The sequence below is a fragment of the Myodes glareolus genome, chromosome 13 (assembly GCF_982192425.1).
Source record: "Myodes glareolus chromosome 13, mMyoGla1.1, whole genome shotgun sequence".
NCBI classification, from domain to species: Eukaryota; Metazoa; Chordata; class Mammalia; order Rodentia; family Cricetidae; genus Myodes; species Myodes glareolus.
The window spans coordinates 27,854,061-27,872,606 of record NC_142038.1 but is presented as its reverse complement, the minus strand read 5'-3'; the positions used below and the strand labels follow the sequence as shown (position 1 = coordinate 27,872,606).

General features: G+C 41.1%; 1 protein-coding gene across 1 annotated transcript; it reads right to left on the bottom strand.

The window, feature by feature from the left end:
* Positions 1–11,474: 11,474 nt before the first annotated feature.
* LOC125390384 (interferon-inducible GTPase 1-like) lies at positions 11,475–18,288 on the bottom strand. Its single transcript, XM_048419382.3, has 2 exons — positions 18,078–18,288; positions 11,475–14,277 (listed from the first exon to the last, which is right to left on the bottom strand). The coding sequence occupies exon 2, from the start codon at positions 14,256–14,258 to the stop codon at positions 13,032–13,034; it is 1,227 nt and encodes a 408-aa protein (XP_048275339.3). The 5' UTR covers positions 14,259–14,277; positions 18,078–18,288; the 3' UTR covers positions 11,475–13,031.
* Between the last annotated feature and the right edge of the window lie 258 nt (positions 18,289–18,546).

Genomic DNA, 18,546 nt, shown 5'->3' with positions numbered 1-18,546 from the left:
CCTGTTCTTGTCACCACGCCTCTACTTCCTGCCTGGTTGCCACACCTATACTTCCTGTCAGGCTACTGGCCAATCAGTGTTTTATTAAAATAATACAAGTGACCAAGTGACAGGATAAAAGGCCATTGTCCCAAAGCAAGGGGCATCTCAGGAAGAAGCTAGAAACCTAGTGCAATGAAACTCTCAGGAATAGATGAGGATGACCTAAGATGCCTAGTAATGGATACGGAGTCTGAACTGGCCATCTTTTTAACCAGGCAAGACTTTCAGTGGAAAGATTGGGACACAAACCCAGTCACTAAACCATCAACCTACACAAACCCAGTCACAAAACCATCAACCTACAATTTGTCCTTCCTACAAGATGTGCTGGGGTTAGAGTGTGCAGGAATTATAGGAGTAGTCAAGGAATGAATGGTCCAACTTAAGATCCATGCCATGAAAGGTAGCCCACTTTGACACAGCCTGTAGGGCCAGGACCCAGAGGCTCGATAACAAAGAGAACTAGAATAGACGCAAACACAACCGGAAAAGAAAAAAATCAATGAAATAATATGAATAATGAATAATGGGACGTGTTGCCCCTATTTTACTCAAGAAATCTTTACAATCAGTTAATAGAATTACAAGAGCTATTGCTAAAAATTGCAATGATTCCTCACATTTATTAGATCTCACTATAGTTTTTGCTACTATGGCCTTTTTGTTACCTGTCCCAGGACTTGTTGTTGGATTACAGCAAGAGATTTCTAAAATAACCTGTCTAATTACAAAAGCTTCTAATATTTCACCAGAAATATTCACAAACATTATCAAGAAATAGGAGGCTTGAGAACAACTGTTCTACACAATAGAGATACTATAGACTTCCTGTTAATTAAACATAATCTTGGTTATCAGCCATTTGCTGGAGTGTGCTGTTTAATATCTCTGATCTTTCTCATACTATTGACAACCAAAATGATGATCATGTAAAGAAACAACAAAATCTCTCAAACAAATTTTCACTAGTCGATGTGGCTAAGAGGGTTTCCCCCTTCATCAGCTCTCTAATATTACATCTACTGGTCATCGTGATCAGTACCTGTGCTCTGCGATGTGTGACTCGCTCAGTCACCTGTCAGACAAACAACTCAAGCACCATTGCTACTTAACAACATAATTTAAGACGGTTTCCTCTCAAGCCATTGACAGAGACACATAAATACAGGGGTAATTTAGGAACCTGCCTGACTCCATTTGGAAGACAGGAGCCATTATGCTGTATTGTTAATATCAGTTTCAAACTCTGTTTCCTGGAACCTGCCCTGCCCCAACCTACAACATTGACTTGTATTGGGGAACACTCAAATCCTTCATTTCCCTTCCTGATTACCCTAAATCTCCCTAATTATGTGGCAAACACATGGTGAAGGCCGGGTTTTGTTGTTGCTCTTGTTTGTTTTCATAAAATTTTTCTGTACTTCCTTAAGACCCCATTGATTTCTATAAACCATCTTTGCAAGTATTCCTGATTTTACCCTTAAGAGGGCCCTAAGAAATGAACTCAGAGTTGCTCTCTTTAATGGGACCAGAGAGGCAGTCTCTTGCCAGGTCTCAGGTACATCACAATAAAAACCAAGTTTGTTTCAAATTTGGCTCAAAATGGTCATAGTGGTCTTATTCTCAACCAGTGTGGTTCACATTGTAGGGGCATTTCTTGGTCTGTCCCAAAAGGGGGAAATTTTAGTAATGAAGCCACACAAACAGAAGAAAGCAAAAATAAATGCAAATCAACTGTATTAAAAGCTGTAAAGAAAAGCATCAATTCAAAAAGAAAACACATCAAAATAACATTCAACCTCTAACCAGCAACGCTAAGTGACAGGGAAATGTGGGGTGATAAATCTCAAGCCCTAAATGTAAATCATTGCTGTTAATATCACTATATCCACAAAGCTATCTTTTAAAATAGACAGAAAAATAAGAACATTTTAAGACAAGCACAAATTCCTACAGTTATGACAACTTATCTAGTACTTGAGAACATACCTAAATGAATACAATACGCAGAAGAAGTAAAAGATGGTCTCAGTTGTGACATCACAGGAAAGAAAGCAATCTATGAGAGAATAATGAACAGGGAGGAATCAGAAAGACTGCATCTTGTCCAGCACAGTGAACCCACAAACAATGGGGTGTGGGCGAGGACATCTAATCAACCAGAAGAATAACCAAGATTACAGAATTTAGTAAACCTCTCTCAATGGTTATCGTCAATGTAAATGACATCAAAGGTAAAAGAATGAAGAATAGCTGACTGGATTAAAAATAAACATAAATAAAACTTTTAAGGGTCCTTGTTCCTTCAAGTAATGTGAGATATGAATATTCACACCACCTCACACTGAGCACAACCAAAAGCCCTGAATAGAATGCAGAGCACCTGACTGAGGCCCTGAAAGAAGGGAACAGTGGGGTGTCCAACCCTAAGTAGGACATCTCGACCATATCCCCTGGTCTTAGGGCTTTGCTTGCTGTGAAGAGACACCATGACCATGGCAACTCTTATAAAGGAAAGCATTTAATCGGGGTGGCCTATAGTTTCAGGGTTTTACTCCATTATCATCATGGTGGGACATAAAGGTGTGCAGGCGAACATGGCACTGGAGAAGGAGTTGAGAGTTCTACATCTTGATCTCAAACAACCAGAAGTAGTCTGTGTCGCTCTGTGCAGCTTGAGCACAGGAAATCTCAAAGATTGCATCCCAATCCAGTAACACACTTCCTCCAAAAAGCTACCGTTCCTGAGAGTGCCACTCCCTCTGAGCTTATAGGGACCAATTACATTCAAACCCCCATACACTTCTATTCACATGGCTCAGGGAGCACCAGAGAAGAGGCAGAAAAAATGTAAGAGCCAGAGATCAGGGAAGCTATGAAGAAGTGTCTTCTGAATATAGCAAGGAGGATGTACTCATGAACTCACAGCAGTTGTAGTTGTTGGTACAAATCCACACAAAATCAAGTCATCAATACTCCAGTATGGAGAGGGAAATGGGTCATGGAGCTCCTCCCATAGATGAGGGAGTTGATGATGCTGAGGGAACGAGAATCAGTTTTTTTCAGTGGGATGGCCCATGGTGATTGCTCATGTGCCAATGAATGATATCTTCGCCCATGGGCATATGGGAAACATTAGTATGATGTAGTGGGCTAATCGTCTTACCAACACGACTGCCCAGAGGTGAGCTGAAGGGGATGACTAATGAAGATGCCAAACTTGGAAGTGAAAAGCCTTAAGAACATAATCCTACACAAGAATTGTAGACCACCGAGGAAAGCTGAGATCAGCAGATGTGGTCTTCTCATTGTCCAGTGAAAATGGTCAGCCCTGAAAACATACATACATGTAACATTATACACATTGAACAGGTTATGTTTAGGAATATAACTGTACATATGTACACATGTGTGGAAAATAATAAAAGAAAAAGCCGTGGCTTTGAAGGAGAGTGGGGAGTGACATATGGGAGCGAATGGAGGGAGGAAAGGAAAGGTAGAAATACAGCAATTACAATATAGCTCTCCCCCCCCAAAATAGAAGGACCTGTCCTCAGATGCTCAGACCCATACAAAGATACATACTTTTAAAATAATAAAGTAAATCTTCTTTTAATGGTCTACAGAGATAGCTCAACAGTTAAGAGCACATTCTCCTTTCATGGAAGGCCTGATATCGCTGCCTGGGGAGCCAGCCCCCAGCAGCACAGGACTCAAAAGGAATCTACAGAGAGAGCACATTCTAAGACTTTTATCTGAGGGGGCTAGGGAAAAAGACACTCACACTCTCTCTTGATGGTTTCTGTCTTTACTCTCTATTCTTCTGTATTCTTTCCATGTTCTTTCTACTGTATGCTTCTTTTTTTTTTTACAGTTTATATACCCCAATCAAGTTTTTCAAGCAATATAAGAATTACACCATGGTTGCATTCTGCTTTTCAAGTGAATAAATGAATGAATACAAAACAAACAGTAAAAAATAACATGTTTTCTATATCCCTTAGTTCAACATTTTACATGCTGCAGGTGGAAGACAAATTATCCCAAGAACCCATAAACCCTCATAACCAAGCAACTTGTAATAGGTTAACCGAGTAGGCAATCAAAATATTCTTCTCAGTCAGGTGTTTTTACTAGCAGGCTATGCTTTGCAGTTACAAAGAACAGTACAACTACCTTATTACATCGTAAACCTAAACTTTTATATATGAAAAATAATCAGTCAGCTCTACTTTAAATATTTAGGGTATATATCCACTCATCAATAGTCTTTTATATCAGGAGATTGTATGGGTATGAGGAATTAATCATCACATTTAGTCATCAACCAATCCTATCAAGAAAGATGCATCAGCTAATAATTGGGCTGCTTTGTTTTTGTTCCCTGACCCAAAAGAGTTCCTCAATCAACTCTGTGCCTTCCAAAAACTTTAGATTGTTTTCCTGGGTTTTTCACCTCAAAACCATTTAACAAACACATCTTAGTGATGGAGGAGGGTTAACTGTCTATGTGTTACATTCATTGGTCAATAAAGAAACTGCCTTGGCCTTTTTGATAGGCCAGCCCTTAGATGGGTGGAGTAGACAGGACAGAATTGTGGGAGAAAGAAAGCAGAGGCAGGCAGATGCCATGACTCTCCTCTCCAAGACAGCTGCAGGTTAGAATCCTCCTGGTAAGCCACCACCTCGTAGTGCTACACAGATTATTAGAAATGGGTTAGATCAATATGTAAGAGTTAGCCAATAAGAGGCTACAGATAATGGGCCAAGGAAATTTTTAAAAGAATATAGTTTCCGTGTAATTATTTCAGGGGTAAGCTAGCTGGGATCCAGGCGGGAACACAGCCCGCTGTTCCTTATTTCTACATCTTAGTTTAACTTTAAGTTATTTTCAAAGCCTTGCTTTAGCTATGCAGTCTGAAACCTGTGACCACAACTCCCAACATTAAGATTAAAAGAATTTAAACTAGTCAGGCTACTGGGACTCAATTGTTTTTCTTAATCATTAACCTACGTCATAGTCTATACTGTTCCTCAATAGAAACTCATATGTTTTAGCTGTGTGACACTCCTTTGTTTTATTTTCATTCCACAAAACTCTGGATAAACTAACTAATAATGAATAATTTTTATTATCAATCAGACAGTACAGCTTAGGAAGGAATCAACTTCATAATAATCCACAGATAAAAATGCCCAGTAGGATGTGATGTTTCCAAGAGATAAACACACTACATACTAGGCAGTGGGGATCTTCCCACACCATATCAGAAGAAGATAGGAGCACAAATATGTAAAGACACAGCAAAAGCAAGAGACATCCCTGGGTCTGTCTCTCCCATCTGAAATCTCCTCAGGGAGTTACCTACTAGTAGGCTGACACTTTGAACTTAAATTGTCACCTGCTGCTCCAATGACATGGCCAGCAACAGCCTGACAGGAATCAGGACCCATATTAGGTAACCAAAGCCCTAGAGTTCCAGAGGTTTCCAAAGTTGTTGACTTTACCAGGCCTCTCGGGTGTGATTCAGTTATTGTGAGTATTTCAAAGTAAGCTAATCTAATGAATTGTATGCATAAATACGAGCGAAAAGAAAGAAAAAAGGAAAGAAAAAGAAAGCAAGCAAAACTCTGGCCATAGAAGCAGGTAGGTGAGCTGCAGATCTTCATGTCTCTATCCTCTCCTGAAAATCCAAGCTTCCATTCCCCTGCCTGGTCTGCAGCTGACCACCTGCTTCAGCCTCTCCTCACTCTGCCCCCATTCCCACAAACCAAAGTAGATCCCGGTATAATACTCGGCTTTCCTACCTCCTGTGGGCCTCCTAAACCCCGTATCGCAGCCCAACCCTGTTCCTAAGTGTCAGCTGCCAATACCTAGAAACACATTGTACCTGTAATCCTCAGTGGATACAACTATTAGAATCCCAGAAGTATTTCCCACCAGGCAATTCACCATCACCATACTGTCCTAGAAAACAGTGAGGGTAATGAAGTCTAGGAATAAAATATTCACCCAGCAAAGACAAAACAACTTCAAATACAATCTTGCCATGAAAAATCAATAGACCCCATGACCACCAGTAGACGGCCAATGCAAAACAAGAATGACGGTGCCACCACCTGTTTGACAAAAATCTCCATGTGACAAAGATCAAGAGACTGATCTTGTTGGAAAGACAAAGAGACAAGGAACTACTTTGAGAACATGATTGTGTGCCTATGCTGTGTATCACTACTGACTCCCTCAATTCTGACAGCAGCAATATCCACAGAGCAGCCCCCCTCCGATGAAGAGGACAGCAGTGGTCGCCCAGCCAAGGAAGAGTGCACCTCCAAGCTCTCGTTTCTGACCTGCGTGGATAGTTGGGTCATAGAAATCCCTGATGGTAATATTGGTGGTCCAGGACACTGGAATGAGAACGAAGATACCAGTAAGAATGAAGAGGACTCCTGAGGTTCCCAGATGCAAAGTGTTTTCTGGTGTCATGGAAGCTAAACCAAGGGAAGGAGGCTTTCATGGTAGATTCAGCTCCAATCAGCCAAGTCACCTAAGGATGCAGTGATTTCAACAATAGGGACTTCCCTTCAACCTTTGAGGAGCAATCAAGGGCTAAATTAATACCTGTTTTGTTTTCCACACATTGGAGACTGCCTAACATCACTGATGGCCCCGTGTCCGGGAAATGTGACAGACAATCCAAGCATCCTAGGCACTGTTGTCAATGAATTCTTCTATAGCTATGCTTTCTGAGAAGTGATTTTGTTCTCTGCCTTAAACTTCTTTAAATATGCAGTGAAGCCGGAGTCCAAATCTTCTTGGTCTTCATCCTTTGATGCACCAGAGAAGAACTGCCTCATGACTGTTAGTAAATAAGGGCACTGAAAGGAAGAATGGAGAGTGAGTTGTAAGAGAACACTGGTACCTGTGTGCTTAGTGCTGTGTTCTCTATGCTGCAGCCTCTTCTGAAGCTGACCAGTTCACAGGATTGTGCTGGTTATGTTTTGTCAACAAGAAATCTGTGTTAAGTAATAGCAGGTGAAGGAGGATGGATCTATCTTATGTGTTGGAGATTTAACTGCTTAAGACAAAAGATTTAAACTGGAGAAAGGTGTCAAAGATGACTCAGGACCGCGAGGGGTGCGATCACCCACTGATACAAGGGGACTGATCTAATGAGAGTTCACCAAGGCCAGTTGAACTGGGACTGAATGAGCATGTGATCCAACCAGATTCTCTGAATGTGGCCGGATTCTCTGAATGTGGCTGGCATGGAGCCTTTCTGAAAAGCCACTGACAATGACACTGGGACTTGTTTCCTCTACATATACTGGATTTTTGGGATCCAGTCTGTTTGGATATTCACCTTCCTGGACCTGGAGGGAGGGGGGAGGAACTTGAACTTCCCACAGGGCTGGAAGCCCTGAGTGCTCTTAAGGATGGAGAGGGAGGAGGAGGGGGAGGGGGGAGTGGGAGGGTATTGGAAGGAGGGGCGGAAATGGAAACTTTCATAATTTAATAAACTTTGAAAAAAAAAGATGACTCTATATTACCAGCATGGGCCTATTCACCTTCAAGGGTGCACCTATTTAGGGGTGAGCCACAGAAGTACAAATACCATTTCAGTAAAAAAAAAAAATCAAGAGTTCAATTTTCATATTTAAAATCTGAGTTGTCTGTCAGCCATCCTGGTATGGGATGCAGGGAATTAGCAGTTTTAGATCTCACAGGGGCAGCCTAGACTACATTATTAAGTCTTTTGTGCCTGCATATACATTTTTATTTGAAATCTTTGATGAACAACATGGAGATGTTAATTGGGGTTGCACACAATGTGTACCTTTGTTTCTGTCAGATGGTCATTTTCACGGCCGTTAACATTTCCATCCATAGACATGGGGGATCTTTCCATCCTCTAGTGACTTCCTCTACTTCTTTCCTAGCTTTATTTCTCATTGTAAAGGTCTTCCACCTTCATGATTAAGTTCACTGAAAAGGACCCAGCTCTCCCATGCCTGGACATACACTCAAAAAACTCCATATTTTACTATAGAATCACTTGCTTACCCATGTTCATTAATACTCTGTATAATACCTAGGAAATTGAATTGGCCTAGATTTCCATTAACTATTGTATGGATAATAAAACTATGCCCATACACAAAAAAAAGAAGGACGCTATATTCTATCATAGGTATATTCATGTTCATTCCGACCATATTTACCATAGTCAAGTAATTGAAAGAGTTTTGGTGTTCATCAGTTCATGAAAGGGCAATGAAAGTATGATATATACACAACAATAGAATATTATTCCGTGGCAAACAGCAATGCAGGTATGAAATTCTCAAGTAAATGGATGCATCTTGAATACATGTTGAGTGATGTAATCCACACTCAGAGAAACACACACTTAATATTTTTACTAATCATATATAGATTCTAACTTAGGATCTTTAGATTTGAGTCATTCACTTAGAATAACCATAGACTCTAGGAAACTGGAAAGGAGTCAATGCACATAGGGAAGAGAGATCTTAATAGAGTGTATTGAAGTTGACTTTAATGTCAACTGGCCACAGATTAGATAGGGAGCCTCACTTGAAGAAGTGTCCAGATTGCTTTGGTTGAGGGAAGAATACACACCCAGATGCCAAGGGTAAGGCAGGGTTACAATCACTTGCCTTGTGATTGTGTTCTTTTTACTATGGTTTGATTTACCCTGTCTCTTCTGCTGATTCCTTCATTGATATTAGAACAAATCTTTCCAGGATTTCAACGTGACCTCAGGATCAGTGGATTTCCAGGAAGCTTCCAGAATTTCAGAACCAGATTGGGATTATAGATGTACCCAATCCTGTGGCCTGAACAACTAGGGGTTGTAAGCGTGTCAAGGGAGAGAAAATCATTGTGGGACTACCCCAACTGCTAAGGCATGCTAGAAGTATGGAACAGCTAGCAGGTTCTCAGCCTCTCAGTTGTGATTCATTTGTTGATACTATTCCAATGTAAGCTGTCTTAATATATTCTATATATTATGTGTGTATTAGCCATTATTCATTCCATTGATTCTCTTCTAGGGAGCTCTGAAAAATATAGAGATTAGTAGAACACAAGGGGTATGAAGAGGGAAAGGTAAATAATGGGGAAGAGGTCAGAGGGAAGGGCTGAGGAGGAGGGAGAGATGTCAGACAGCACTGTACTGGATCCTACCTTTTATGTGTGCTTAAAGAGTTTAACTGGAGTTATTGTTCACAGCAATGAGGGGGTAATGTTCATCCAAGAAGATAGAGCTTATTGTATCAGTCAGCTTTCTCTAGAGTCACAGAACTGAGAATTAATCTCTCTCATTATATATAAAATAGGATTTATTGGAATGACTACAGTCTATAGTCCAGCTAATCCAACAATGACTAGATGTGAAAGGAAACCCTAGAATCTAGAAGTTCATCAGTCCTACAAGGCTAGAGGTCTCAGCTGGTCTTCTGAATCCCGACAAAACAGACTCCAATGCTAGTGATGGAGTGGATGTGCTGGCAAGGTGATGGCAACCAGGGAAAGAGCAAAAGCTGCCTCCTTCTGTGTCCTTATATATGCTGTCGGCAGGAAGCATGGACAGATTAAAAGCTCTTGTCTTCCAACATCAAAGGTCCAGACTAGAAGCGAATTCACCCATTTTAACCTCAGCATAAGATCTTTCACAGATGTACCCTCAATTTCTGGATTATACTTATTCCAGATAGAGTCTGGAACTTGATTATTTCTGGAATGAAGTTAGCAACAAGAAGAGCTATTGGAGGTGTCAAACAGAAACTCAGTGTCAGCTGTGTGGTACCTGCCCCTCAGTTGTTGATCGGGGAGGTCCCAAATGCCTCAATGCAGGCTACTGATTTTATTCTTGAATTCCCAACAGAATCTGATGGCAAGAGACTATTGATGAAAACACCATATACTTTGGTCACAAGACATAGAAATATGCTGGTACCAGCCAGAAAGCTTCCTGCTTTGTGGCTTGTATTTGCAGTGCTGGTGAGTGCTACTCAGGCTACTGAGGAAGTCTTCTGTGAATGAGGGTTTGATTAAAGATCAGTCTCAATGGGAAGAACACTTGCCCTGCTCTTCTGAAGAAATCTTGTTATCTAAACCTTTCTCAGTCTCTCATGACCTCAAGACCCAAGGCCCAGCTATGCCCTTCTCTTTACAGTTTATTTTCTTACTTTATTCACTGGCCTTAAAGAGTCTAGTAACTGCCGTGTCCATTTATCCAAGGATCCAGAGTCACTACTGCAGCAGGGCTCATCACTGTGGGTCTGAAATGCTGTCCTTTGGACAACTATGACTCATGTTCTCATGTTGGAATGGATCCCTGTTCTACCAAGTGTAGAGCATCCCTTTTCTGTTAGAGCCATGGCAGTGCTGTGCTCTGTTCTATAGAGACAGAGTTATTGCCACATCTATTCTCATGGAAATGAGTACTGAGCCATATGTCTGAGGCACAGACCTGTGGATATGTGATCTGTTTTCTCCTGAGCCTTAAGAATGAATGTAGGCTTATGTCCTAGGTGCCACAGACCCTGAGGACCATCATCTCACTGCCGCTCCAAAAAGAACTGCCTTCAAACAGCCTAAAGTGATGCTGTGATTTACTCTGGGTCACAATGGACATGAACCTTTTCGAAACAGCCCTCCTTACACCGAGTCCTCAAAAGCTCAGTTATATTGCACATAAAATTCATACTAACCACACACCCAGAAAAGCTTTTTTAAGAATTTAGTTTTTCTTTTCTCCTAAAATGTATTGTCCATGTTCTTTGTTATAAGTAAACGCAAACGATACCAAATGAAGGGCAAAGTCTGTCTAGATGCAGGTTCCTCCCCAGCTGTACTGAGGCTTTCATTCCTAGAAGAATGATTGACAATGGGAAGAGAAGAATGTGGCAGATATATGGGCACCTGTATTAATCTACCCGATATGATGGTGGCTTTGGCCAGGAAGACTTCGACATGAACAATCATACCTGTAAATAGAGAATCGCCTGAGTATTGGGATTAGAGACATGAACCCCATTGCGTCACTTGCAAGAGGGATTCTCAATTGAGGAATTCCTTTAATCACATTGGCTTGTGGGACTATCTCCGGGGCATTTACTTGATTGATAAATGATGTAGGAGGAGTCAGCCCACTGTGGTGAGTGCTATCCCTAGGAATGTGGTCCTGGCATGTGTGAGAAAATAGGGTGAACAAGCCATGGAGAGCAAGTCAGTAAGCAGTGTTCCCTCACAGTCTCTACTTCAGTTCCTTGGCTTCTTTTAATGATGGGCTGTAACTGGGCAGCCAATTAAATACTTTCCTCCCTCTGAGTAACTTAGTGTTTCTACTGTATTTAGTGGCATGAAATCGAAAAGTGGAACCTAAAAACGAGGTGGTCTAAAGTCTCATGCAATAACCAACTTTATTCAGGGACTCACACAATTTATATTCTGAGGGCATTTTGTGGGTCAAGCAAGATCATGTGAGCAAAGCTCACTTGGGTTCAAGTTATGATCGATCACAAAGGCAAGGTCACCTGGGTTTAGGCAGTGCAGAGTCAGGAGGACAACTTCTGTTTGGAAACATCGTCCTTAATACTAGTCGTAAGATGACGGAAAATCTACAGCAAGACCCACTCCTGGAGCACAACAGTACATTCCATGAAAAAAATCCATGCTCTGGAAGAACAGAAGTTACATAAATCTTGTATGTAAATATGTAAATTTTATGATAGCTTTAGCCAAGTAGTTTTGTCTTTTTGTCTTTGTCCTAGAGTTTTCTCACAAGCTCTCAGAAATCTCCACACACAACTTCCTTCATTGACTGCGTACCAACAGCTAGTGTTTAATCCCATCAACAGAGGTACAAACTAAGACAATGTACCCACTACTTGAAGGTCTCATGAAACTTTTATGCTTCTATACTTTCTAAGACTTAAGACTTTATTTCATTCCTAAATCTTATTTTATGTTGTATTTAAAATGTTTCCCTGTGTGGTGTGTGCATGTTTACATGTGTGTGGACTTTTCAGGCTTATGTTGGATCTCCTGCTCAGTTACTTTCTACCTTTTTCACCAAGACAGGTTCTCTCAACCGGATCCAGAGCTTGTAGATCTACACAGTCTAGGAAGTCAACCTGCTCCAAGGTTGCACTGTTTCTGCCTTCTGAGCGTGGAAGTACAAGGCGGCTGCCACACTCACTGAACATTTATATGAGTTCTGGAAATTGAGCTCTGGTCCTCATACATGCATGGCAAGTGCCTCCAGCTTCCTAAGATTCCACTAGAATGTTTGATTAGCTGATTAGGAGGAATTAGCTACAAAGTACGTATTCATATCTTTTGTGTGTGCTTGTGCATTTTGGGTGTTGTATGTGTCCATTCGTAGATGTGTGCATCAGTGTGTGTGTGTGTGTGTGTGTGTGTGTGTGTGTGTGTGTATTTAAGTGTGCAGGAGAATGTACCAGAGTTTGTTTTGGGCTCCCAAATTGTGACACAGAGCGCTATTAGCATTGAATGCTGGGCCTAGCTCTGGCTGGTTTTATTTAAATGTGGCTTCTTTCTTTTTCTTTTTTCTTTTTTTCTCAGCTTTTTTAGGCACTACATGAAAATACAAGCCCCACATTAGAATGCCAAATGTACCACGCTTTTTACACAGTTAAGGTCATATTCTGCAGCATAAACAAAAGTAACACATCTTTGCCCAGTTAAAACAATTTTCCTCAACAGGTGGAGTTGATAGACAGGAAGGAGGGTAGAGAGGTGAAGAGGGTCTGAGGTTGTCAGACTGTGACATAGTAAGAAGCATGGTCCATATCTTATGTGTCTCCACGGTGATAGCCGATTAGCTAGAGTAAAGAAATATGTCAGAAGGGGGAATTCATCTAATGACTTCTTGATAGTAATCATTTGATCTTGTCATGGTCAGTAGTTGTGGATAAGGTGAGTTTAAACTACTTTCTTAAATTTGTCTAAGGAGAACTTTGGCGTCTTCAGTCACTGTATCAAGGAACAGATATTGCAAGTAATAGGTTTTCCTAAAGTAGAGACCTGTAGCCACGGGCCCACCAGTAGCTGAGGCAAATTTCTCCAAATATTTGAAAAACGTTTCTCCTAATGTCTCTCCCTCATTTTCCAACAAATAAGGGGATTTAATCAATTTTTTTAATTCTTCAACAGGCACTTGGGAATCCTTAGCAATGGCTTCCAGGGATTCATCATCCACTCCAAATTCGACTCGGTAGTGGTTTAACTTCACCTTCAACTCCTCCACATCATCCCTGAGGATGCCCACTACAGGAACAGTAGCTAAGAGTCCAGCCTTGCAGGCTTCCATCCAGACAGTCTGCTGCATAGACTTGTGCTTTCTGTCAATGGCTGCCTCTGTGATATTAGCCAAGAAAAGCCTTAAATTGTGGCGCTTTTGAGCAGGAAGATCCTTTACCAGGGTGTCCATCAGGACTGGAAAGTCATAGTCAGATAAATTGCTGTTAGAAATCAAGAAAATATGTGGTGCATCCATGTTATTCTGATTGAAGATATTCACACATATACTTCTGATTTTCTGCATGGCCTTTTCTCTGTCAAAGGTGTGTGGATTGCATTGCTTCTCATTTTCTAAATCCTGGTCCACCTTGGTTCTCACATAGTAGTAATTCTTTTTCATGAATCTGATTGCTTTGGCAAGGTCTAATTCAAGGCTTTTAAAACGTGTGGCAGAAACAATAATGAAGAAATCATACTCTTGGAAATTCACTTTCTCCAGATAATCTTTTGGTGGAAAGTTCACAGTCCCAATGCCAGGCAGGTCCCATAAAGTCAAAGTTTGAATTTTGGGGTGTTTGTATGGAGTTCTCCTCATAGTTGTCTCTACCACCCCAACTTCAGCTGCACCTTCATCTTCAGGTCCAACCCCCATGAGGGCATTGATCAAACTGGACTTCCCTACTCCAAACTCTCCAGTAACAGCAACGTTTATTGGGATGTTATCAATATTTTTTAATGCATCCCTGATTATAGAATTTGCCCCCTGAATGTTTCCTTTGGTCAGGTGTAGCTCAATTGAATCGATGGTTTCCTGAGGAATGATTTTGCTTTCTTTCTTGGTCTTCCTAAAATATGCAGTAAAACTGGACTCCAAATCTCCACGGTCTTCATTCTTAGATGTATCAGAGAATAACTGACCCATGAGTGTTGATAAAGGGGCCCTGAAAGAAAGAAGGGAGAGTTAGTTGCAAGAGATTCAAGGCGCCTTTATGCTTAGCAGTGAGTTCTCTATGCTGCAACCTCAGTTATGTTCTGATGTTGACCAGTTCCCATATATATTATGCTGATTATTTTCGCCCAACAGGATATAAGCTGTAGTCCTTTATGAAGGACTACATCTCATTTGAGGAAGTGCCTCCATCAGATTGGCCCAGGAGCACCCTTATGTGGTATATTCTTGATTGAGCATTGATGACGTGGGAGCTCCCAGCCCACTGTTGATTTTACCACCGCTTTGCTGGTGGTCCTAGGTAAATTAAGAAAGCATTATCAAACTATGGGGAACAAGACAGTAAACAATATTCTTCTTGAAGTACGATTAAGAGAAACTCAAAGAGAGAAATTGGGTTTCAACATGAAGGCCAGAAGAGCAACGCAGTCATCCACTGGCTCTTACCTCTACCTCTGTTCGAAATGGTGATCCTGCCTCCAGGAATCTCAGAATGATGCTATTTCTGAGAGATATCCTCCCATTTTATAATCCTCTCTAGGGCTGGGATTAAAGGCATACACCACTGGGATTAAAGACATGCACCCCCTGGTTTCTATGGCAACTAGTGTGACTACTGGGGTTTAAGGTGTGTGTTACCACTGCCTGGTCTGTGAGGCTGACCATTGAGGCTGTTATACTCTCTGATCTTCTGGTAAGCTTTATTGATTAAAGTACAAATGAAATGCCAAGTCATTTCCTATTGATCCTGCCTCTACTCCTGCAGAGCTTCTGCCCAGACTTCCCCCAGTGGACTGTTAGCAGAGTGTGTAAGTCCAAAAACCCATATCTTTTAGAAATTCTTTTAGTCACAGTGTTTATATCATAAATAGAAAGGAAACTAGACCAAATTTATACTAATTCTCAATTAAATCCTTCATTATAGAAAAATATTACTTAAGTAAAGAAAAATAATATAAAATCATGTGTCTTTTCACCAGCATCGTGAATTAATCATGAGTAAATGTGTCACATCTAACTAGAACTGGAATATTTTGTCTGAAATCTGAGATTTCTTCTCCATCTGTGCACACTTCCCTCAGTGTGTGCTTTCAAATGAAAAGAAATTTAACATACATCTAGTTTTGCATGCTGAAAAATAAATAATAACGAATGACAACTGACATCAGTGTTTAATCAATGCCAAATCTGTCTCCTGATCTCACAAATTGTTTTTGTCTGTTATTTTGTTTTTAAAACATTTCAGTAAGTTCAGCTACTGTGTTTTGCTGAAATACTTTTTATTTTGTCTAGATTTACTTGCCTTTTTTCATGACAAGAAACTCATCTCCATGAAAAATATAAACTTACAATAATATAAAACTTCTTTACCCTTAAACTCTGTGTTAAAATTAATTTATCCAAAATGATAATTCCGTGTCCTCAAGTCATCATTTAGATTCACTATTTTCTTCTAAATCTTTTATTTTACGAAAGCAATCTAACTGTGCCCTGGAGATGTAGCTCAATCAGTAAAGAGCTTTTCCAGCATGAATAAGACCTTGAGTTCAATCTCCAGCACCTCATCAAAAGCAAGTAATTGTGAATCTCTATAATTCTGGAACTCAGGGAGTAGGCTAAGAGGGTCATCTTTGATAGTGAGTTAGAGGCTAACCTGAGCTACTTGAGACATTGTCTCAAAAGGAAAAAAAAGAGTATCAAGTATATTAAGAAGGCTCAGCAGGTAAATACACTTACTGCCAGATCTAAGGACCCAAGTTTAATTATTGGGTATTTAACAGGCTCAGATCTCACATTTCAACCCTTTACTTTCCACAAACCTGCCTACAAGACCTCACACGACAGCACAATGGACCTCAAGGTCAGTTAAGGAAACAGCAGATCCCCATTGTCACCTTGGAGCCTCCTCTTTCTCTCTCTTCCACATCAAATTAGTTCACCCACTTAGGCTCTATTTCCTAATCCACTTAAAATTGATCATCCCTCCTCCTTTATCCTCTGCAAGACCTACTCAATTCCAGCTTTGATTAGTCACTGATAGTGCTATATTTTCTGGGATTGTTTTTGCAATAACATGCATGATCAATCAGCCAGAGTTATTCTAGTGACACTGACGTCATACCATGTCAAGTCATTCTGTGAGGCACCACAAGGATTCGCATTTCAGTCAGGGAGCATTCATTGGGTATACAGTGCACATGCTCCATACATTATACCTTTGAATACTTATTGCATTTCTGGAGCCTCTGGTCCCTGGACTCCAGCCCCCTGTATCTTCTGCTGTCTTCTCATCTCATCACTTTGAACCTCGTGACTGCTTCTATGCCTTTTTGTTCTCTCCCCATAACCACATGGCTGTTAATCAACTTTCTGTAGGTTAGGCTTCAGTTAGGCAGGATTCAGGATGTATATTCACATTGGGATGTACAAATATGCCTTCCTCTTATCATTTACCATCCTTTCACTATGTTTCAGTTTCTCCACAGCACTTGCTGCCGCATAGTGTGTATTTGTCATTCATTTGCTGTTACCCTCCCACGATATAATGAACCTTGCGCAGCGGAAAGTGCTTTTGTCTTGCTCACTTCTTCACCATCAGCACGCAGATATATGATCAGGCAATGAAAGAGGACTGTGAGGAAAACACTTGGACTTTACTGTGAACACCTGTGCCTGTTCTGTCGTTCTAACTGCTCAGTGGGAACCTGAAGTCTTAGTAGATTCTTAAACAGTGGGAGACAACAGTCTGGAGAGAGCATAAAAACAGTCTAATACAAAACAGAGGTGTCCTTAGAATCATACTGTCTATGAGCACAAGCACATACAAACTCACTGCACACACAGCCCCCGTGCAATCTACAAGACAAATGGGGACAGCTGTGCAGGAAACCAGAGCTACAGAACTTTGTTCAGTCTGACTGCAGGCACAGGATGGAAGGAGGTCGGTAAAGAAATTGTCCTGAAAAGGAAGCTAAACCTGATTAAATAAACACCATGGCCTGATTTACTTTTGACGAGGGGAGGGGGATCACAGACAGCATGTCCCTGAAGCACACAAGCTGTTCTCACCTCCAGTTTTCCCCTCTCGTTCTTTCAGCTCTAGCTCCTGGATCTGTGACGCAGACTCCAGTGGGACAGTTGTCTGCAAGGTCTTTCCACTGAGTATGAACGCAGGGAACGAGAAGGCTGTGACACAGCAATCATTACAAAGGAAGCCTGCCTGAATGACAGCTGTCACCGTCACCACACCATGACACAGCTCAGGTTCTCACGGATGGAGAGAAGATCTTAGAACTTCTGCTTGACAGTAAAGAAAACCTGATTCTTTAGGCACAGATTCCCACAGACAGGCACAGCAGAAGCAGTGTGCAGAGAGACCCCCTTCTCCACAAGTTGGAGGCCTCGGGATGTAAGAAATTAAATAGTTGACAATGAACTAGGAAGCAATTTGAGACGGGATACAATAAACCTAATACACATGGCAGAAATATTCCATTACCTATTAGAACCATTTTAGGGAGAGGAATACGAGATCAAGCCAAAAAAATTTAATGACTTATTACCAAAACCAATATTGAGATCATTTCATTCAGCTCTACTTCAACATGAATGATTGGCTAAGACCATCTACAAGCCTGTCCTGCTTGACTCCCACAAAGTCCCTTAGCTTCCAAACTTTGGACCCCCCCCACCCCACTTTCAGGGCATGTTTCTAAAAGTCCTGCTACCTGTCATCTCTTTAGAGATGGTGAGGGTTGCTCAAGATAGATCTGAATACAGATGTCCGCTTACCAGATTATCCTGACCAGTGGATTTCCTCACTGAGTTCAGCTCTGGAACTGTGCTCCACTCTGCTACAGTCTTTTCTCTTGTATCCCCTCTCTGTGGAAAAGCAGCAGGTTCAAGCCAGCAGGGCTGGAATTATACACTCTTCTGACTTCTGCCCCTTCCCTCTCAGTGGGTTTTGACCAATCATCTAAGCGCATGGATCCTGCTGTTTTTCTGAATTCCCTGCAATTCCGAGAAAAAGAAAGAGAAAGTGAAACTGTTGGCTGTTTATCATTCTGTGAGCTCCTCATTTCTTGGCAGCAAATTTTGGAAAGTCTTAAAATAATAACGGAGTAGAATGTGGCCTTTGGAATTAGGGACAACATGGACAAGCAGCTGACTTAGTCAGGAAAACAACCCTTGAAAGGTAATTTTTTATGATCCCTGGCTTCACAAATGCAACCTGAACTGGTCAGACAACACCAGTTGTGCT